We start from the raw sequence: 22,558 nt of genomic DNA, 5'->3' as shown, positions 1-22,558 counted from the left end.
GAGATAGGATATAGCTTATTAACTTGGAAAGACACTACAATATCAGGTTAAGCCCCCAAACTAACTAGTAGTAGTTTGAAGAAGAATATGATCCCTAACTTATAAAACTTGTGTGCACTACCTGAATATGGAGTCAAAACCTTTGGAAGACCATGAGCTCTCTTCTATGTGATGAGATAAATCCATCTGTTTGGTCTGCCTCAGTTTATTTTCTCATTTTTCTTCAATAAACACATGATGATTTTTAAATCAAGCATGCACACGCACACACACACACACACACACACTTTAAATTTAAAAAGGTTTTCATAAATGAACATGTTCCAAATTTAACAATGGCTCCCTCATTTCTTGGGTCATTTTCATTGCGCTTCTTCCTGATGTTGGCCCTAGGCCTGCACAGGTGTGGGCTGACTTTCTGCACCCATCCTCCCCACTTGTCACCTCCTCTTCCCTGGGGGAGGGTGAGCCTTTCTCCCCTGGTACAGACTTTACTGTAGAGACTCAAGTTCCAGCACCAGGATTTTTAAACCTCCCTGGACAGGCTGAGCCAGACACTGTCCTCAGTCTGTGATATACATTGTCTCCTGCTCACAGATGTTCTTGACCTACCTAAGGTGGCTGGTTTGGGGCAGAGTTGGAATTTGATTCTGCAGGTATCTGACTCAAAGTCCAAACTGAAACCAAGTCTGAAAGGTAGCTTTGAAGACGGAGCACACATATTTCAGGGATGGGAGCAAAAGGCTTGGGGAGAAGTCCTCATTCCCTGGTCACATTCAAACATAAGAGGTTTTTGACCTCTGAAAGTACCTGGAACCTTATACCTACTTCCTCTCAGGCAGAGGTGTCCTAGAAGGGGGTTGGCTGTTGGCAGGAAGAAATTTGGCAATGAGATACAATAAATACACAGCATAGGGAGTTAAGAAATTGATTATACTTAGGTAGCTAGGTAATCTTCAGCAAATTTCTAAACCTCTCTGAGCCTTAGTTTCCCTTGGAGTAGAGACCATAAGGTAGCTCTATAAAGGGATTGCATAAGGGACCATTAAGACCTAGAAGGCTATGGTTCCAGAAAGAGGCCTGGGCATATGAAGTTGAAATTGCCAGTCAGTAAGAAGGCCTGGTGTCTGCATCTGCACCTCTGAAGGAAGGCTGGGGTGGCTCAGCAATGCTGCAAGGTTCCCATCCTCAGGACAGTCACTTTAGTCTAGAAGCACATGATTATAAAGTGCTTCTGCTGAGATAGAGCTCCAGGGGCTGTCTGATCCACCCCCACCCCACTCAGGAATCCTTCCACCAACACTGACTGGTATCCAACACCCAGATCTGGGAATGGTGCTGGCAGGTCCCCAGGGGGAAGTCCTAATGGTTGTGGGCAAGCAAGGCCAACAGATGTTGGAAGGACTGTACTAGGAGCCTAGGATGTGGGTTCTGGTCTTGAATCTGTGACTTCATAGGCCAGCAATTTTGACTTTGAAAGGCCTTAGAAGGTTCTAGGGAGAGGCCAAGCACAGCAGAATGGGGGAGGTTGCTGTTGAGCCAGATGGGCAGAGGAGGTTCACACTCCTGGGCTGTCCTCAGTGCATCACAGGCACCCCTAGGCTGCTGGCCCAAGGTGAGGGGTTATTCCTTACCACAGGCTGTGCTAGTCCTTACAATGAATGGCAAGTACCATGGCTTCTATGCCCTTTTCAACACCAAATGTGCATAGGCAGGACTGAGGACCGAGCAGGCTGCCCGGCCTGGGAAGGGCTCAGGTATTTAACACAAACCCACCTGACCCAGCGTAGCCAAATGGCCCAACACAGCTGCATGTCACTCAAATCAGCTGGCATGAACACTCCTCTGCTCACTCCCCTGCACCAGCTTTGACCAAATCAATGAATTCTAAAGAGCCAGCATATATACTTTGGGTCTATAAATAAATGGGCTGCTGCCAAGTTTTTAAATGAGTATTTATTTCCAAATATTAAAAAAACTTTTCAGGTATATTTTATATGAGGAAATGAGCAAAATCAGAGTTCCCTAAAACCTCAGGCTGTTGTCAATTGAAAGTGTGTTTGGCTGAGCCACCCTTGGTGTGACAATAGCTCTCTGTGGCGTGTTGCCTCAGAGGCTAATGGGGTGTCAGGACCAGATCTAAATTGTATTCAAGAATAGTTTAAGGTCAAATAATGTTATGGGTGTCCCCCAAATCTCCTGTGTTACTGTAGGAGGTGAAGTGGTTGATTTGTGAGAGCTATAACCTAATCAGTGAATCCTAATTTGAATGGACTAGGTGGTTGATAACTAGTGCAGGTGGAGCATGGCTGGAAGCAGCAAGTCACTGGGGGTGTGCCTTTGGAGATTATATCTAGTTCCTTGGCTCCTCTTTCTCTCTCTGCTTTCCAGCTGACATAAGCTAAGCAGTTTTTTCCACCACACCCTTGTGCCATGGTGTCCTGCCTCATCTCAGGCTCACAGCACCGGAGTCTGCCAATTATGGACTGAACCCCTGGAACCGTGAGCTCAAAATAAACTTTTTCTTCTCTAAGTTGTGTAGTTTGGCCAACAGAGATGAAAAAGTGACTAATACGAATGATAATACTGAGAGAGGGGTTCAAAGAATTGGCTCCGAATCCCAGCTCAGCCACTGAAAGAAAGACTGTGCCTAGGTTCAAGCACCTGTCCCCTCAGCTGCAATATGGATGATGCCTGCTTCGCAGGCATAAAGGGGGAGTGCTGAGTCCTGAAAAAACACCTGGACCAATATCCATTCATTTTTCAGTCATTCAGTAATTTTTTCCAATAGTGACTGGGTGGACCTTCTGCTTGAGTGGGAGATATGAAGGTGATGGAGAGGCCCAGGCACTTTTTGTACAAAAACATTTCAGTCTATTATGGTAGGCAGATCTTAAAAAAACAACATGGGACAAAATTAGAAAAGAAAAAAAAAATCAAATTATCACTGTTGGCAGATGATATGATCCTACGCTTAGAAGATCCAAAAAGCTCCACCAGAACACTCCTAGAGCTAATAAACAAATTCTGCAAAGTAGCAGGTTACAAAATCAACAAACAAAAATCAATAGCTTTCCTATACATCAGTAATGAATCTACTGAGAAAGAAATCAGGAAAACAATCCTATTTACAATATCCTAAAAAAAAAAAAATACCTAACCAAGGAGATGAAGACCTCTATAATGAAGAAAGAAATTGAAAACACAAGAAAATGGAAAGACTTCCCATATTCATAGGCAGAATTAATATTGGTAAAATAGCCATATTACCAAAAGCAATATACAGAGTCAATGAAATCCCCATCAAAATACAAATGAAATTCTTCATAAAAATAGAAAAAATAGTCCTAAAATTCATCTGGAAGAATAAAAGACCCAGAATAGCCAAAGAAATTTTAAGCCAAAAAAGCAATGCTGGAGGCATCAAATCTTGACTTCAAATTATACTGTGGAGCTTTAGTAACAAAAACTGCATAAAAAAACGGATTCATAGATCAAAGGTACAGAATAGAAGACACAGAGACAAGCCCACATAGAGACAATCATCTGATCTTTGACAAATCACCAATAACATACATTGGAGAAAAGACACCCTTTTTAACAACTGGTCATCTATATGTAGAAAAATGAGGCTAGAACCTCAGTCTGCACAAAAATCAACTAAAAATGGACAAGTGACCTCAGAATTAGACCAGAAACTATGCAACTCCTAGAAGAAAACATAGGGTCAACACTCCAGCTTTTGGGCACTGGCAATGACTTTCTCAATAGGACCGCTAAAGTTCAGGAAATAATGCCAAGAGTTAAAAAAATGGATGACATCAAATTAAAGAGCTTCTGCACAGCCAAGGAAACAAGACTGTGAAGAAAGAACCTATAGAATGGGGGAAAAATCTTTGCTAACTACTTTTCTGGTAGAGGATTAATATCAGAATCTATAAAGAACTCAAAAAACACCCCCCCCAAAAGGAACCCAATTACTAAATGGGCAAGTGAATAAATACAAATATACAAATGACCACACACATATTAAAAAATGTTCAATATCTTTAGGAATTAGAAAAATGCAAATCAAAACTACACTGAGATTTCATCTCATTCCAGTTAGAATGACAACAATAAATGCTGGAGAGGATGTGGAGAAAAACACTGTTGATGGGATTGGAAATTAGTACAATCACCATGGAAATCAGTATGGAGGTTCCTTAAAAGACTAGGAATGGAACCACCAAATGACCCAGCTATACTACTCCTCAGTATTTATCCTAAAGAATTGGTCAGAATACTATTACAATATGCACAGATCCATGTTTATAGCAGCACAAATCACAATTATAGGCAAAATATGGAACCAGCCTAGGTGTCCATCAGTAGATGAATAGATAAAGAAAATGTGGTATACATACACAATGGAGTTTTTATCCAGTCAAAAAGAAAAATGAAATTATGTCATTTGTAGAAAAATGAATGGATCCGAAGAACATTATGTTAAGTGAAGTAAGCCAAACTCAGAAAGGGTCCTGTTTTCCTTCATATTTGGAAGCTAGAGAGAGAAAAAAGGAAAAGAAAGGTGTGTGTGTGTATGTGTGTTTGGGGGTAGAGCTCATGAAAACAGAAGGCAGCAGATGAGTAAAGTAGAAAGAGACAGGGCCCAAGGGGGTGGGGAATGATACTGACCAAATCATATTGTTGTATCAGGTGCATGAACCAGTATCTAACAATGAATCCCACCATTATGGGTAATTATAATGTACCAATAAAAATGTGGGAAACAAAACAATCACAGAATTGCTTGAGCAACCCAAACCACAATGAGATCACTTCGTATCTGACAGGATAACTATTATGAAACAAACAAACAAACAGAAAGCAAGAAATGTGGGCAAGGATGCACAGAAACTTGTGCACCACTGGTGGGAATGTAAAATGGTACAGCCACTGTGGAAAACAGAATGCTAGTTCCTCCAAAAACTATCCAGTAGCTCAACTTCTGGATATACCCAAGATCCCTGAAAGCAGATTTGAAGAGATATTTGTACTCTCGTCTTTATAGCACCATTTTTTATGAGAATCAAAATGTAGAGATAACCTAAATTTCCATCGAGGGATGAATGGATAAACAAAATGTGGTCCGTACAATGGAATATCATTCAACCTAAAGAGGAAGAGAATTCTGACACACGCTACAGTATGGGTGGGCCACAAGGACACTAGGATAAGTGACATAAGCCACATGCAAAAAGACAACACGGTATGACTACATCGATACGAGGTATCTAAAGTGGTCAAATTCATAGCAACAGAAAGTGGAATGGTCACCAGGGCGGTGGGGGGGGGGGGGGCCGGGGGCAAAGGGAACAAAGAGGTAGTGTTTCATGAGCAGTGAGGTTTAGACCGGGAAAAAACGGTGATAGTTGCTTGACAATGAGAACGTACTTAATGCCACTGAACTCCATGCTTAAAGTGGTTAAATTGTCCATTTCATGTCGTGTATATTTCACCACAATTGGAAAAAAAAAAAATATTACCTGGCATATGTTGAGACAGAGTGCCCGGGAACAGATGGGAGAGATGTCAAACCCAGGTTTGTGAAAAATTCCTAGAGCAGGGGGGGCCTCTGAACTGAGAAAAATGGGGCACCGAGGAGGAAGGGGGAGGCACACAGAGGGGCCTCAAGGTGGGCGTAGCATACTCCATGACTCAGAGTGAAGTTCATGATGGTTGGTGGGCAAATACAGCCAGGGTGAGGCGTGGCTGCTCCTGAGAGCTGGTGCATTCTGGGAATGCCCGGAATGAAGGGTATTCTAGGGAACACCCCAGAAGGGTGAAGATCCTGAAGGCACAGTGTGGGGAAGACATGGAGGGATCAAGGCCAGTTTTCAAGGCTCCACATGGAAGGAGGGGAGCTCCCCCATGCTAGTGGGAGGTGGGAGGGGTGGGCCGTGCAGTGGCCGTAAGATGCACAAGGTCAGGCTATTGTAGGGGAATGGGGACAGGAGAAACTCCCCTAGGTCAACACGGGGGCCAGAGAATTAAGTGTTCCTTTTAAGAATGCCAGTTCGTGATTATGCTGACTCTCATTATTTTACTAAATTCACATTTATTAGCACATTGTTGCTGACTTGACTGGCGAAAGCATTGCATGTGGGATGTTTAACGATCATCAAATATCATAAAAATGTTGACTGTCTTACGAAGTCTTCACGTGGCACGTTGTGTGGTACACCAAGGCCACAAAAATCCCCATCGAGTTTAACCTAATGAAGTTGTCCAGGAGGCAAAACACTCTAGGGATCGTTTAACTGTTATTGTTAACTTTAAAAATGTCAGATGACGTGTCAGCCGCTGCGTTGGTTAAAAAAAAAAAAATCTGTGTTTAAAAAAAAATTAATCAGTTGGCCACAGTTACATCCAAGTCTACAGAGTTCCTCTTCACTATTCTAGCATTCCATATTGATTCAAGATCTGCCAACACTGAATGAGGCCCAAATCTATCCTAGAGCAAGCTCCAACATTTGTGGAAAGAAACAGCAGTGAAATGCAGCCCCAGAGGGTAGTAGCCCTCAGGGAAGTAGCAGCCAGTGGTCCCCAGGCTGGGGAGACTTTGCATCTTGGAGCCAGGAGCAGGGCAAGCCAGCCAGTAGGAGCTGTGTTAATAGGTCCCTCTGCGTGCCTCCCCCTTCCTCCTTGGTCCCTGTTTTGTGTGGGGACAGGTGCTTATGTCCGAGCCATCCCAAGAACTCAAGCCTGGGACCCTCTGCAGCCAGTGGCCCTAGTAAACTCAGGGTCAGCTAGAACTTCGACCATTAGGTTCTTCCCTTAAAAATAAGAGGACCGGGATAGGGGAGTGCAGGGACAGGAAGAAATGGGGAGAACAGACAGTGGGACCCTGTCTGAAGTTGGCCTCTCATCTAGGGACACTGACAATAGATGGCCCCTGGCAGACAGAACTGGGTAGGGGCTTGGCTTTCTGCGGTCCATTCCCCCACCTTCTCCCTGGAGCAAAGTTCTCATCTTTCTTTGGGAGCTTGAGCCCATGTAAGGGGAACACAACAATCTTACCCTTTTTCACACTCTATACCTGGAGAATCTCCCTGTAACTTACTGAAGAGCAGTAGCCACCCCACCCCATCCCCCACCCTGCAGGGGCTGCTCATCCCAGCCTTCCCACCATGTCAAATCCAGTGGTAAGGTCAAAGAAATGCCAGCCACCACAGAGGCCCTCTTCCAGCGTCCATCGGCCCACCCAAGGCTGCCCACCTCCATCTTAGAGTGGCCTTCATTAGCTGGATGTCAGTCTGTTTCTCATCTCCCCTGAAGCAATGTTCTGGAAGAATCTAGTTCATTAGAGCACATTCTTTTTCCTGCAGGATTGCAGAGGCCTGGCCCTGCCAGTTTTCGCGGGACTGTGAAATGCTAAATAGAAACAGGCCAGGACCTCTCCCCTCCTCTGGCTCCCCCAGCCCCACCCCAGTGGCACGTGAGTCAACACTCTGATTCATCCCACAATTTGAATATGCAGAATTTCAGTTCCCATTTCTGGACCTTTCCATGGGTTTGGAAATACAAGAGACTGTGTCAGGAAAGGATGCTTCCCCTAGCGAGGGACCCACAGAGATGGGGCAGGTTTAGGGCAGAGCAAGGGATGGCCACTTCCTTGTTCCAGGCTCCTTCCTACAACCTCAACTAGTCAAGCTGAGGCTGGCTGGGAGGCTGTTGGGGGCATAATAACAGTGTCTGCACATAGGTCAGGAATGGGGCCGAAAGAGGGTCTCAGGAAGACCAAGCAACATAAAGAGGTGGTGTTGAGTGGGCTTCCTTTGACTGGTCAATCTGTCATTATGCAGAGCAGAGAGAAAATCCTACCAGGACCCAAGAGGGCAACAGTGAATCCTCCTTCAAGTCATGGTTCTCTCAAGGGCATGGCTATGCCTGGGGAGCCTGTGGGTGAGTAGGGTAAGATGGGGAGGAAGATTAACAAGCCCATACCCAGATGCATAAAGCAACAGAGACAGGCAGGGGTGTCTCTGGAAAGTTCTCAGGAAGCTGTGGCCAAGATGCTGAGCCCCTGGGTTATCGGTGCAACCCCTGGAACCCTCTTTCAGAATGTTCTACTCTGAAGGACCTATTTCCTCATCCTCCTAAATTCAGCGACTCTACAGTTCTTCCTGAAACTGGCAACACCCACCAGTAGGCTTGGAACACACTGTCCGGAACTCTGTCATGATTTGATATCTCAAAGTCATTTGTAACTTGGATTGTTTGCAAATCAAAAGGTTCCCAGCAGAGTCCACAAGTTAATCCAGAATGCCTCCTGTAATAACGTGTTCTATTCCAACTAAACGAAGCCCCATTTATAAAATAATTTCCATAAGCAAAGACATTCTGAGCCTCATCTTGGGAAACTAGGAGAATATAATCAGTACCAGCAGAAAAAAAAATCGGTCAAGGTTTATAGCCTGGGGGACATTCTGGGGTAATGGAAAAAATTTACCTTTTGAAATCAGATGACTGGGTTCAAATCTTGGTTTTACTGCTTATGGGTCAGGGACCTTTCTGAACCTCAGTATTGTTGTCTTCAAAATAGATATAATGATACTTGAAGTATTCTTATGACAATTAAAGATAATGATAAAGTTGGGTAATTATGGCTGACAACAATTAATTAAATATTTCCAAATAGCTAGTAGCTATGATTTTGAGTATCCCCAACATAGAGAAATAGCAAACATCTGAGAAGATACATATGCCAGTTTTCCTGATCTGATCATTACACATTGTGTATATGTACCGAAATGTCACACTGTACCCTATAAATATGCACAGTCATTGTGTCAATTAAAAATGCAACATATTTTATTTTAAAAAATTCATGTTATAACTTTGAATGTAGTGATCCTACCTTAATACCAATTTTCATAAAAAAAAAAGATGAGTAATGTTGAAAAACTCAGATGGATAAGAGAAATGGCAGAAGCCTGGAGACAGACAGTGTCACCCAGGCTTTTAAGAACTTGGGGACTTGCTGGGTGCAGTGGCTCATGAGTGAGGCAGGAGGATTGCGAGTTCAAAGCCAGCCTCAGCAAAAGCGAGGCACTAAGCAACTCAGTGAGACCCTGTCTCTAAATAAAATACAAAATAAGGCTGGGGATGTGGCTCAGCGGCCACATACCCTTGAGTTCAATCCTTGGTACCCCTCACCCCTGTTAAAAAAAAAAAAAAGGAACTTGGGGGCTGGGTTTAGAAAAGAGACAAGATTAGAGCTGGTGTCCAGCAACAGATGGATTATAATAGAGAAATCACAGATCAAGTGCTGAGAAGAGTTTGCTACTGTGCAGAGAACGAGTGAGCTCAGTGGAGTGGAAGGAGAAGTGTCTCTGCTTAGATCCGAGGCTGAGGGTGGATTCTCCTTTCCACACTGCCACCCTGGCCCCAGCAGCAGGGGCGGGGTCCCTGGGAAAATGCCTAGTTTTACAGAGGAGGCTGAGTGATGGATGAACCGGGCATGAGCAGGTGGGCCTGTTGTATACTGCCCTAGAAGGCTGGGTGACATGCTGCTCAGCAGGGGCTCCCCCACCTGCCTCCTCAACCCCCCTTCCCAGTGCACACAAGCCCACCCCCTGGGCAGCACCTGGCTCATCTCATCATTGAGTTACTTCTTCAGTGGAGAGCAGGGAAGGAAGGCATTATCTAAGCAGGCGGGTGGCAACTCAGGGCCATTTAATTTTAATATTCAAAGAAATGTGCACTTAATTAGCACCCGCCCCCATTGAGTATGAGGCAGAACTTGCTGTTCACAGATTTATTCAGGAGGCTGATGAGGAGTTCTTTGAAGAAAAAAAACAAAGCTGTTACAGAGCCAATGTGAGTTCATCAAAAGCCATTTGTATACCCCCGCCCCCCACCCCCATTTCCTCTGTTCGTGGGGCTCCCAAACCAGCAGGAAGCCATAACATGGTGTTTATTGACAGAAGGAAGCCTGTTGACAAAGCCTGTCATGATATCCCTGCTAGACAAGATGGGGACACGTGGCTGCAGAGTCCTCAGGGGAGAACTGCTCACAGTGCACCTAGTATGGAGTGGCCCTACTTTTACACAGTGCGCCTAGTATGGAGAGGCCCTGTGAGCCAGCTATCCCACTCCTTGGTATTTACCCCAGAGAACCAAAATCAGCACATTACAGTGATGAAGGCATACAAATGTTTATAGCAGCACCTATGTTTATAGAGTCAAGCTAAGGAACCAGCCTTGGCGCCTGTCAACGGATAAAGAAAATGTGGTATGTGTACACAAGAGAGTTTAACTCCACCATTAAGAATGAAATTGTGTCATTTGCAGGTAAGTGGATGGAATCAGAGAACATCATGCTAAGTAAAATAAGCTAGACTCAGAAAGTCAACAGTGACATGTTTTCTCTCTAATGAGGAAGCTAGTGGGTGGGACAAACAAATTTTAAAAAAAAAAGGACCCAAGAAATATATATATAATAAAAAAGGTGGACAGGGGGCAGATCACACAAACATAGAAGGAAGACCAATAGAGTAGAGGAAGGGGATCATCGGGAGGGAGGGAGGAAGGAAGGGAGGGAAAGGGGAGGTACAGGGCAATGAGATTGAGAAAATTATGTTATCTGCATGTATGATCAGGCATAATGAATCCCACTATTATGTCTAATTATAATGCACCACCAAAAAATGGGGGGGGGCTCCAAGCAAAGAGTATGACTCTTACGGGGGTAAAATACAAAGCCTTACTTTAACTTCAAAGAAGTCATCTAGTCAGCAATTGGAAGCGTTTGTGGGGACAAGTCCCTGGTCCTCTTGATCACATGTTCCTAATTTCAGTCTGCATTAGGACTCTGTCTTCTTCCCAGGGAGGCCACCCTGAGGGCACCATTTCCCTGCAGCCTGGTCCCCAAGGGCCTGAAGCCTTATTCCATAAGGATGAGAGAAGGAAGTGAAGCCAAGGCAGCACCGACTTGCTGGGTGCAGGGGCGCGTGCCTGTGATCCTGACGACTGGGGAGGCTGAGACAAGAGCATCACAGGTTCAGGGCCAGTCTAGGCAACTTAGCAAGACGGGGTCTCAAAAGAAAAAAATCGAAGGGGCTGGGGGATGTAGCTCAGTGGTAGAACACTTGCCAAGCATGCACAGGGCCACAGGTACTGCAAAAAGAAAGAAAGAAGCAAATAAACAAAAAACTCTGGACCATAGGATGGCTGTTGTAGCTGTGGGCTGCTGGGCTTGTTCTGGATGGTTCTAGGAGGCAGACCCGGAACCCATGGAGTATGTTAGGAAAGAGAATTCAGGGACACCTAAGAAAAGGAGTTCACACTTGGGGGGAAAAGGGGAACTTGTCTCTGTGATCCAGGCTGGCAGGTCCTTCACCTTTCAGATTTGGCTCTGGCTGCCCAGCAGCTGCAGCGGACCCGCCTAATCTTGAGAACTGTCTGGTCTAGTGGTTGGCAAACTATGACTATGGGCTAACCTTGGTCCCCAGCCTGTTTGTGCCCAAATGTTTTGTGGGAACACATCTAGACCATTTGTTTCACTACGGTCAGGGGAAACTTTCGTGCCACCAAGGCACTGCTGAGGAGTTTCAGAGACCTCGTGGTGGGCAAGCCTGAAATATTCACTACCCCCCAGCATTCTTGGTGGCACTTTACCGGAAATGTCGACTCCTGGTCTGATTCAGTGGTCTTTAAACACATCAGCCAGTAAAATCTTTCTGAAATCAGAGTATTTGGAGACATATCATGCATGAAACAGATCCAAACAGAGGTCTTGTCCAGGCAGGTGCTCCCCTGCTGAGACCTCTTCTCCCCCAGGGCCCCAGGCCAAGAAGAGGGGAGAGGCACCAGAATAGTGAGCTGTCCCCCTTTCCACCCTGGATGCTGGCTCCCAAGGAGACCCTCTCACTACCTTAGCTGGGCCCACGACACAAGACCCACCAGCCTTCCCTGAGAAGCGACTCTTGCTGGAGGAGAGGGCCGTAGCTTGGCTCCAAGACCCTTGACCTGAAGCAGGCCTGCCTTCCTGCCTCATTCCTGAGCAAGAAAATCAGGTAGACACACCTGGGGGACCAGAAAAAAGGAAGGGAGTGAGGCTCAGGGGTCCCCTAGGACGGTGCCTCAGACCCAGGAGATCAAGCCAGCTGAGAGAGGCTGTGACTTGTCAGAAAAACAGACATTCAAAGAGTGTGAGGGAATGTCAACTAGATCAACTGCCCTGGGCTGTGGAGAGGCTGCTATTTCACTACCATGGAGAGGAGCGGGGTCTCCATCCAGCCCTTGAGGACTTACTTTTTCGCCTTTGATGTTCAACATAGCTGCCTCCTGTTTTCTATCACTTTTCCACGTTTATTTCTACCCTTTCCTTCACCAAGCATTTTTAAAAAAAAATGTTCCATATCAAATCTCATTAGGTTTTGTTCTGCTCATCTGTTCAGGGCTATTTTTCTTTCAGCTGAATTAATAACACCCATGTGTCTTGTGATTTTTTTTTCCTTCTTGTTTATTTTCTCTTCCATTTCAGGTTCAATAGATCCAACTGGTCGGGTTGGACAACTCCCACGCTGACCACCCACCTGCTCATCCTGCAGCGGACTGGCTTCCCGCTCCCCCTCACATAGGCCTCACCTCCACGCACCCCCAGCCATCTCCCCAGCCCATCCTGTGCATGTCCACCCATCCTGGCATCTCACGGACACCACCCACCCACCACCACCATCACCACCACGTTCAGCTTCCTACCTGTAGAAACGCCCCGCTCATCACACACCTGTGTACCAGCAAAGCACTCACACTGCCCAGCTTAGGAGGTGCCCTGCACTTTCCTCTGGGACTTACTAATATATTCATTTCACCCTGCAGGTGGGTTTCACCCCCTGAAATTTCCCAGAGCCACGTTCCCTCAGCTCAAGGACCCTGTATGGCTCACAAGGTTTAGGGAATGGATTCTGCTTTGGGGGCTGGGGGCTGGGGGCTGTTCACCAAGGAAGTGACATTGTCACTCAGGATCCCAAGGCCTTCCCACCAGGCTTCTTCCCAGGGACAGCCTTGGGATGGGTGACCACAGCATGGGGACTGGCAGCTTCATGAATAAAGAACTAGAAAGTGACTCTTCTTTTTCTTTTCTTGGCTGCTCCAAAAATACAATCCCCACTCCCTCTTCCTGCTGCACCTGGGGAGGGAGCGGGAGGAAGCTTCCTGCTTGCAGCATCCATTGTCTGTGGGGGTGGACTTCCCTCTGGACTTGGCCTTGGGATCTTTCACAGGTTACACCTACTGCCGCCAGACGCTGGTTTCCGAAGACCCTTCTCTTATCTCCTGGGAGAACTGGTCTCCGCTGGCTTGTTGCCCGCCTATGAAAACCTTTCTGTGCCTTCCAGGAGTGGGCTTGGAGGCTTTGGCTGGGTAGCCAGTCTCTCTCAGAAAGGCGCCAGGGCACATTTCCGGACCCCACTGACATTTAGAAAATCTAAACATCCATAAATGTCTGCGTGGCCTTTTTAAAATTAGCAATTAGTAGTTAAAGGTCTCCTTGATTCCCGCAATGCTCAGCCCTTCTTTAATTTCTTTTCCTAAAACACGGAGTTAGCCTTCATTTCCCATGTTTCTTTCTGGGGCAGCTTTGTTCCAAGGGGGAAGAAATCAGTGGTAAGCACATATAGTAGGTCTGTGGGCCATTACTTATGCAGAACAGAATTCAAATACCACAAGGGCTGGCACATGGAAATGTGCTGGAGAGCTAATATGAGCCAGGCACTTCACATATGTTACTTCGTTTCATATATTTATTTGGTACTAGGGATTGAACCCAGGGGTGCTTAAGTATGGAGCCACATCTTCAGCCCTTATATTTTATTCTGAGACAGGGTCTTGCTAAGTTGCTTAGGGTCTCATTAAGTTGCTGAGGTTGGCTTTGAACTTTCCATCCTCCTGCCTCAGCCTCCCAAGCCACTGGGATGAAGGTGTGTGCCACCACACCCAGCTCATTTTAATTTTACTCTCAGATCATAGTGAAAGCGAAGATATTATTGTTCCCATTTTACAGGCAAGGAAATAGACTGAGAAAGGCAAAGTAACTCCTCTAAGGAGAGTTGGAAAGTGAGTGTGGCTGAGCGAGGACTAGAATGTCCTGTTTTTGCTCTACCAACAAACATCACCAGACTGCACCAACCTGAGAATCTGGGCATCGAGCAAAAGAGCACAAAGAAATCCCATGGCTTCACATATGAGGATGCAGCAGCGACCATGCCCAGAGAAGGGCCTTCCTCCAGACCAGAGCAGAGGATCAGAGAGAAGCCCCCTTCAGATGCCCCCAATCCCAGGGCTAGGACTATTGTACTCAGCTCTTCCCAGGAAGCAGGGCGCTTTCTCATTTGGGATCCTGAGCAGTTACTAACTTATCCAAACGGCACACATGGATTGTCCCCACCACCAGGAACAAGAGCCACCCATTCACGATTATGCCTGTGCCAGCCACTGGCGAAGCGCGTAGATGTGCAACTTTGCAGTCCTAAGGGATCTTACAGGGAGGGACTGAGTGAGACTCAGCAAGAAGGAAGCGGGGTAGTGGCCCAAAGCCACACCATCAGGGAATCTCAAAGCCCAGCTCCAGAAGCCAGTTCAGACTCGCACCAACGTTCAGGGTGTTGCATTTTAATGAAATGTGCTTATTTTTGATGAACTCACACAATTCAAACTAAAGTTCCCATAAGAATACATTTGAAGTAAGAGTCACATGTCAGACTTTTCCCACGAAGGGGAATTTTGATGAATATTTTTCATTTGCACATATGATGCACGCTGGCACCCAGTGCACAGCCCCACCTAGATCCCACAGATGTGCTTTCTGGGCCAGAGTCCTGCTCATTCCTAGCACTTGGAACCAGGAAGATGCTCTGAAGGTAGCCCAGCCCTGAGCATTTCCAGCTGTTGCTCTGACCCCAGCCCTGGCGAGCAAGACTGATGTGCCCCCTTCTTGCAATTAGAATTTGCACAAAAAGAGCAACAGTGAGCAACAGTCCACTCTCCTGGCCTGTGGACACCCCCTGCCACCCTGCAAGAGAAGCTGTGGCCCTTCTCACACCCACTTCCCGTCCTCTCTCGGATGATTTTGGCTAAGACCACTGAGGTTGAGACTGAACTGGCAGAATGTTTTCTTCTGAGCTGGAGGTATTTGGGTGAGCTGAACCCAAACCAACTGACCGTCACTAACAAGGAACAGAGATGGGCCCCTCTCTAACCATCTTCCCATGGCTGCTCTGCAAAGCAAAGACCACTGGGATCTGGGCCTAGGCCGCGGGGAGCCCAGTCTGTGAGGCTGAGCAGGCTACGGGTGTGTGGTGTCTGGCAGGAAGGCTCCCCTCGGCCTGGCCCCAGTGCTCCAGGCTCCTTGGCTAATTTCATTAGCCCTGTCTTCTTGCTCTGGGGAAAGTCCTGTCCTGACTCTCTCCTCGAGAGCTGGCCTCCAACTCCTTGTCCAGACGGAGGGGGTGGAAGTACTCATGGGGCAAGAGCCATGGGCTCAGTTCTGTCGTTCTCTGCTCACTGGAAGAAGGACTCAGCCTTGAAACAGTCCAAATAGACCCAAGACCAGAATGTTCTTAAGGGAAATGATTAGTGCACTAGTGATTTACAGAGAGGTGGAGAAAAGATTTTTCAGGACCAGAATGCATCAGACATTTTGTCGTGAGACATCCCTGTCTCTGCTCCATTCTTTTCCCATTCCAGCCACCTATCTCCCTCCAGCATAGGTCTCAAAACGCACAGAGGAATCCCATCTATCCTTCCAAGTGATTCATTTCTTGAACATGTTCTATACATCTGAATTTAAAAAAAAAAAATATTGTTAGTTGTAGATGGACACAATATCTCTATTTTGTTTATTTTTAATTTTTATTTTTATGTGGTGCTGGGGATCAAACCCAGTGCCTTGCATGTGCTAGACAAGCACTCTACCACTGAGCCACAACCCCAGCCTTACATCTAAAAGAACTTTGTATTTAAGCAAACCAGAATCAGTTATTCCCTCAGCACATCCCTGAGTGGCTCACTCATCCCCAGACACGTTTAACTCCACTCCAGGGGACTAAGGATGAGCATTTGCAGACTGGGCATCTCACTGCTGTTCATCGTCAAACCACGGCTACTTCCTCCTCCCTACTTCCCTTAAAACAAGTGCAAATTTCCCCCAAGCTAACGAAGTCACATAACATGAACTCCAAAGCACAATGTTCCTGGGGTGCTGAGGAAATGCACACATAGGCACAGAGGCACTCTGTAGAGCTATTTCCCAACCCTGGCCACAAACAATTTCTTCAGAGGGGGAAAAAAAAATGCCACTGTAAATGGCTCCATGGTCAAACATTGTAGACCATACAAAGAGATGGTTTGCCATGAACAAGAGCAAGCAGACACTAATCAGCAGGAGGATTAACATTCCTCAAACTTGAGCCAGTAGCAAAACTGGAAAAAGATGACCATAAAATAAACATATTTAAAATAATTGAAAACATTAAAGAAAAAATAGAAATCATAAGGAAAACACCAAGAAATCATGAAATCAGGGCAGAAAGATTTGCAAAACCATCATAAGAACTCTGAGAAACTAGCCAAATAGAGTTATTAAAATTCACAATGTAAAAGACAGACTTGACACTAAGAAAGCTAAAGAGAGGCTAAAGAATCAGAAAGATCTGCTTGAAGGAAATCACCCAGGATGCAGTGCAGGTGAACAAAGCACTGAAAAGTATATAAGAGAGATCAAGTACAATAAGGCCAGAAGTTAAATGACCAGCATACATTTGTAGAAGGAATTTAAAGAAAGGACAGGAAAAAAAAAAAAAAGGTGTGACATTAGGAGCATTTTTGGCTTAGCATTTTTCAGAATTAAAAAAATAACAAACACCTTAATCTTCAAGCCTAATCTCCAGAAAAACAGCACCATGAACTTCCAAACTCAGATACCTTATGGTAGACATGCAGAACAACAAAGAAAAGACAAAAACTCTTAAATACAACTAGATAGAAAATATGGCATACCTAAAAAGGAATGATAATTAGCAGTCCCAACACCAACAAGAAATGCCAAAAGACAGGTCGGTATGTTATCTTCAAAGCACTCAGAAGAAATAACCATTAGTTTAAAAGTTTGTATTTATTTAATATACAGTTATATAGTTTGTAGCTAAACTATAATTCAAGAACAAAGATAAAATTGGCTCGTTTTAAGTCAAAAGGAGATTTTTCTCACTCATGGGCCTACTTGAAAGAAGCATCAAAGGACATACTCAGGAGAAAGGGAATTGAATCAGCAGGAAGGGTGAAATACAAAAAGCAATGCTGAACAAAAAAAACCTGGCGAACTTGTGGGTAAATATAAATAAACTTCAACTTATTTATATGTAGCAATATAATAAAAATACTAATGACCACTATGGAGATTAAATGCAGATGGAACTAAAATGCTATTCAGCCATAATATGGGAGAGGAAAGGGGCATCAAAATATCCTAGGATTCTTATCTTGTTCTCTTGAAGAATAGATCAACTTTGGAGTTTGCTAAATCAAGGTCAATGTTAAATTTAAGAAAAATGATGAAGTATATTGTGTTCACAGGTAAGTAGACCTGACATAATAAGCATGCTAATTGTCCTCAAATTGATCTGGAATTATAATAAAAATTCCAGAAGGATTTTTCTTTTAAGTACAGATGAACTAATTTTAAAATGTATATGGACAGACAAATGAATTAAAATAGGTAAAACAATTTTGAAAAATAACAAAGTTGGAGATGTACCATGAAACATCAGTAAGAAAGACCTTGTAATATTGGAGAAGATAGACACATGGATCAATAATGTGGAATAGAAAATACAGAAACTGACCCACATGAATATGATCCTTTTGGGGGGCATTGCTGTGTATGAAATCCAGGACTTTGTGCATGGGAGGCAAGTGCTCTGCTACTGATCTGTGTCCCTGGCTCAACTCAATTTGTTTTTGATAATGGTCCAAAAATAATTTTATATAGGAAAGAGGATTTTTCAACAAATAGTGTTGATACAATTTGACATACACTAAAAGGAAAACTAAAAAAAAAAAAGAAAGAAATGCTATAAAAATTTAAATGAGAATTGATCACAGATCTAAATGTAAATGTAAAACTGGAATACCTTTAGAAAACATGTTGAGTCCTGAGGTTGGCAGAGTTCTTAAAGGCAGCACCCCAGGCACAAGTCATAAAGTAAAATTTAGAAAAAAGATAAATTGGACTTCATCAAAATTTAAAACTTTTGTTCTACAAATGATACTATTAAAAGGATATAAAGGAAAAGCCAAGGACATACGGAAAATATCTGCAAATCTCATATCCAGTAAAGAAGTAGCCATAATTTATAACAAACTCTCAAAATCAACAATAAAAAAAAATCGCATTTAACAATGGGTTGAAGGCTTGAATAAACAATTCACCAAAGATGACATCTGGATAACAAACAGCACAGGAAACAATGTTTCACCTCATAAACATACAGTCCTACAAAAACCTGTACACAAAGATTTATAACAACTCTGTTAATAATGGCTACAAACTGGACACACTCCAAGTGTCTTTCAGTAGGTGAGTAGATAAACTGAGGAACATCCATGCAAAGTATGTCAGGAATAAAAAGGAGGGAACTGTTGATACATGGATCAACTGGGATGAATTTCAAAGGTTACATGCTGGGTGTAATACCATTTACATGATATTCTCAAAGCCATAAATCTGAAATGATAGAAGCAGAATAGAGGTTATAGGTCTGGGGAGAGTGAGTATAAAGGAATAGCAGAATGGAATTTTGGGGGGAGGGCAATGGAACTGGTAGGGAGGGACCCTGACTATGGTGATTGTTACTTGAATCTATAAATATGTTGAAATTTATAGACGTGTAGTCTTCCTCCAGCAAAAAAAGTCAATTTTATTGCATAATAAATTTATTAAAAAATTTAAATGTAAGGTAACTAATAAGCCAGTAGGGAAGAAAACCAGGTCTAAAGAAGTAGGACACTAGAAGGGGGAACAGTAGGTACACACATCAGCAGTGGCTTAAGAACACCAGCTACAGGCCAGCAGCTAGCCATGGGGGAGAGGCGAGGGAGGAAGGGAACAGATAACTTCCTTTTTAAAAGGAGGTGTCTGACAACCCCAGTGTTATAGTTTACATATGAGATGTCTTCCAAAAGTGCATGTGTGAGACAGTGCAAGAATTTTCAGAGGTGGAATAATTAGATTATGAGGTATAGCCTAATCTTTGTGGATTAATCCACTGATGGATTAACTGGGCGATAACAGTAGGCAGGAGGGTATGGCTGGAGAAGGTAGGTCACTGGGGGTGTGCTTTTGGGGGTTATGTTTTGTCCCTGGTGAGCGGATCTCTCTCTGCTTTCTGGATCCATGTCTTCTACCACAACCTTCCGCCATGAAATCCTGCCTTGGGCCCAGAGCAATAAATTCTGCCATCTATGGACTGAGACCTCTGAAACCATGAGCCAAAATAAACTTGTCCTCCTCTAAGTTGTTCTTGTGAGGTCTTTTGGTCACAGTGGTGAAAAAGCTGACCAAAAAATACCAAGTGTCTATCAACAGATAACTGCATAAACAAAATGTGTCATACATCAACAAAATATACTCAATCATGATGGAATAAATCTGATCTATTCTACCACATGGATAAATCTTGAAAACATGATGCTAAATGAAATAAGATAGGCACAAAGGATAAGTATTGTATGACTCCCCTTTTACCTGAAATATCTAGACTTGACAAATGCATAGAGGCAGCAACTGGATGAGAGGTGACCAGGCTCTGGGGATGGGAGTGGAGAGATATTGCTTATGGATACAGAATTTTTATTTGGAGCCACGAAAATATTTTGGAAATATTTTCAGTGGTGCTTGGACAACATTTAGAATGTGTTTAACAACACTGAATGGTTAAGACAGCAAATTTTATATTATGTTCATCTTATCAAAGTTTAGAAAAAATAATGTAGTATATCAAAATTAATTAAATTAGGCACTTAAAATGGATGAATTATATGCCATGTGAAGTAAATCTCAATACAGTTATTTTTTTTTAAGTTCTGAAGGAAAACCACTAAATCTTGATGGTCAATACATAGATATGTGTCACATTATTTACTTTGCAATGCTTTGAATTTTTTCATATGAAAATAGAATAACTTTTTAAAAAGGGATCAGTTCCTGGGCAAATTTAGTACCATTTAATACAATGCTTATGAATCATGCAAACTCTACCCATCTCATCCTGCCCCGGATATCTCACCAAGGAGAGGTGCAGATCCCAGAAGGAGCATTTCTTCAAGGGTCAAGAGATCTAAGCCTCTCTCTCTCTCTCTCTCTCTTCTCAACCAAGTGGTCCTTAGGGGAAGTCAGTGGACATCTGTGAATCCTTAACTTATACCTTTTCTCTGCTCTTCACTAGTGTCCAGGGGAACAAATGCATGCACTGTAGAAATGCAATATCATCTAAAGAATGATGGACACATGTTCAAATGTCAGGAAGTGCCATTAAATATCAAGAAATGACATGTCTCATTATGATTGGTGCTTGGACCCTATTTCCTCCAATTATTATCATGGGCACTGTTCACAAGTGTCCTCAAGCATGTGAAGTTTGGGTCATTTCTGGCATGGAGCCTCAGGAGTCATATGAAGGGGGCGGGGGCTGCATGCTCCATCCTCAACAAACAGGGCTTGGAACAAATACTCAATGTATCTAGGGGAAAAAATCTATATCTACATACTTTAGTGTGTTCTGAGCTTCAGATGTGCATTATGGAGAAACCAAACAATTAAAGTCAAGAAAACTCTGGTTCAAGCCCTCTGCCCATTTTTAAATTGGGTTATTTGTTGTGTTATATATATATACTAAATATATGTACATTTAGTTGTAGTTTGGATAAAATACCTTTATCTTATTTATTTATTTTTATGTGGTGCTGAGGATCCAACCTAGCGAGGGCTAGGGGAGCGCTCTACTGCTGAGCCACAACCCCAGGTTATTTGTTTTCTGATGGTTGAATTTGAGAGTTAGTTCATTCCAAACTCTGAATACAAGTTCTTTATTGGACATAAGATTTGCAAACCTTTTCATGGCCCCCGTGGTATCCACCACCACCCCTCCAGTAGACCCCCGTTCCTCCTCCCTGTGAGGCAGGGGTCAGAGGCCACTCACCGACGCTGACCGAGGTGTACTGGTAGGGCTCCGAGAGGAAGTGTGGCAGGGTGAGGACGAAGGCACCAGCAGCCAGGAGGAGACCCCCAATGCCGATCAGTCGTGGACGGTGCACCCGGCTGCCAAAGTAGCTGACGAAGATGATGAGGATGGCATTGCTGATCTGCAGAGGAACGGAAGGACTGGATGAGCCACAGATCCCATCCTTACCCACCTCGTAGGAGACCTGGCCACACCTCACCCGGAAGACTAGAGAGGGAAGAGGCTCCTCCAACTCCAGCCAGGAGCCCCAGCAGAGATCCCCCAGCCAGTCCTGAAAGCCTTCCCCCACCCTGACCCCGCAGCCACACATGCGCAGTCTCAGCTTTCCCTTTTGTCCAAAACCCATCCCAGCCTCCGCCTTCCACCTTCCAGACCAGCGCTAGGGAAGTCATTCTCCGAAGACACGAAGAGCCCCAGGCTAAACATCAACCATCATAGGACCAATCTTTTGGGGCAAAATCTAAGTGAGTCTCCAATTCTGATTGACTCCTAGGAAAAGTACGTGTTCCCCAACTAAACACCCAATCAGGATCTAACAAAAGGAGCCAAGGACTTTGGTAGACAGAATGACAACCGAGCAGCAAGCATTAGCTCATGTAACCACACAACAACTCTCATCATACTAATGACAGAAGGATATTAATACCATGCCTAGGATAACGAGGTCAGGAAGTGGCTTGAACTAGGCCTGCCTTTGAAGTGTCCAGGCTTCATTAGAGTCATTGGCTTCTTGTGGGACAAGTGCTGTAAGCCCCCCTCTTATCTGCCACTTTGATCCCACAACTATCTTTTTTTGGGGGGAAGGGGTACCAGGGATTGAATTCAGAGGCACTCAACCATTGAGCCACATCCCCAGCACCATTTTGTATTTTATTTAGAGCCAGGGTCTCACTGAGTTGCTTAGGGCCTTGCTAAGTTGCTGAGGCTGGCTTTGAACTTGAGATCCTCCTACCTCAGCCTCCTGAGGCGCTGGAATTACAGGCCTGAGCCACTGCACCTGGCCTCAACGACGTTTCTTCACTTATAATAATCTTGTCTACCAGATGCTTTATCTTTGTAACTAGAGATTACATTAACCTTTCGATTTTTGTCTCTCTGTTCATTCCTACCTCCCAGCACGGGGCCTGACACATAGTTGGTGCCCATTAATATGAGCTGAGCCAGTGAAGGCACTGACGGGCACATGGAGCCTCATTAAGAAGAGGATGCGCCGTGTGGAGCTTATAGCACAGCCAAGAGTACGAGGCTGTGATACTCAGAGGAGGATGTGA

At 44.4% G+C, this 22,558-nt stretch overlaps 1 protein-coding gene across 1 annotated transcript in view; it reads right to left on the bottom strand.

Annotated features, from left to right (window-relative positions):
• Nucleotides 1-22,558, bottom strand: part of Slco2a1 (solute carrier organic anion transporter family member 2A1) — an 83,581-nt gene that overhangs the window by 20,493 nt on the left and 40,530 nt on the right. The window contains exon 3 of the mRNA XM_027934062.2: nt 21,246-21,408. Within this exon, the coding sequence (XP_027789863.1) occupies nt 21,246-21,408 (163 nt within the window). The remainder of the gene's footprint in view (nt 1-21,245; nt 21,409-22,558) is intronic.

This window comes from Marmota flaviventris, chromosome 8 (assembly GCF_047511675.1).
Source record: "Marmota flaviventris isolate mMarFla1 chromosome 8, mMarFla1.hap1, whole genome shotgun sequence".
In the NCBI taxonomy this organism is placed as follows: domain Eukaryota; kingdom Metazoa; phylum Chordata; class Mammalia; order Rodentia; family Sciuridae; genus Marmota; species Marmota flaviventris.
The sequence above is the reverse complement of the archived record's forward strand: the minus strand, read 5'-3'. Positions and strand labels throughout refer to the sequence as shown.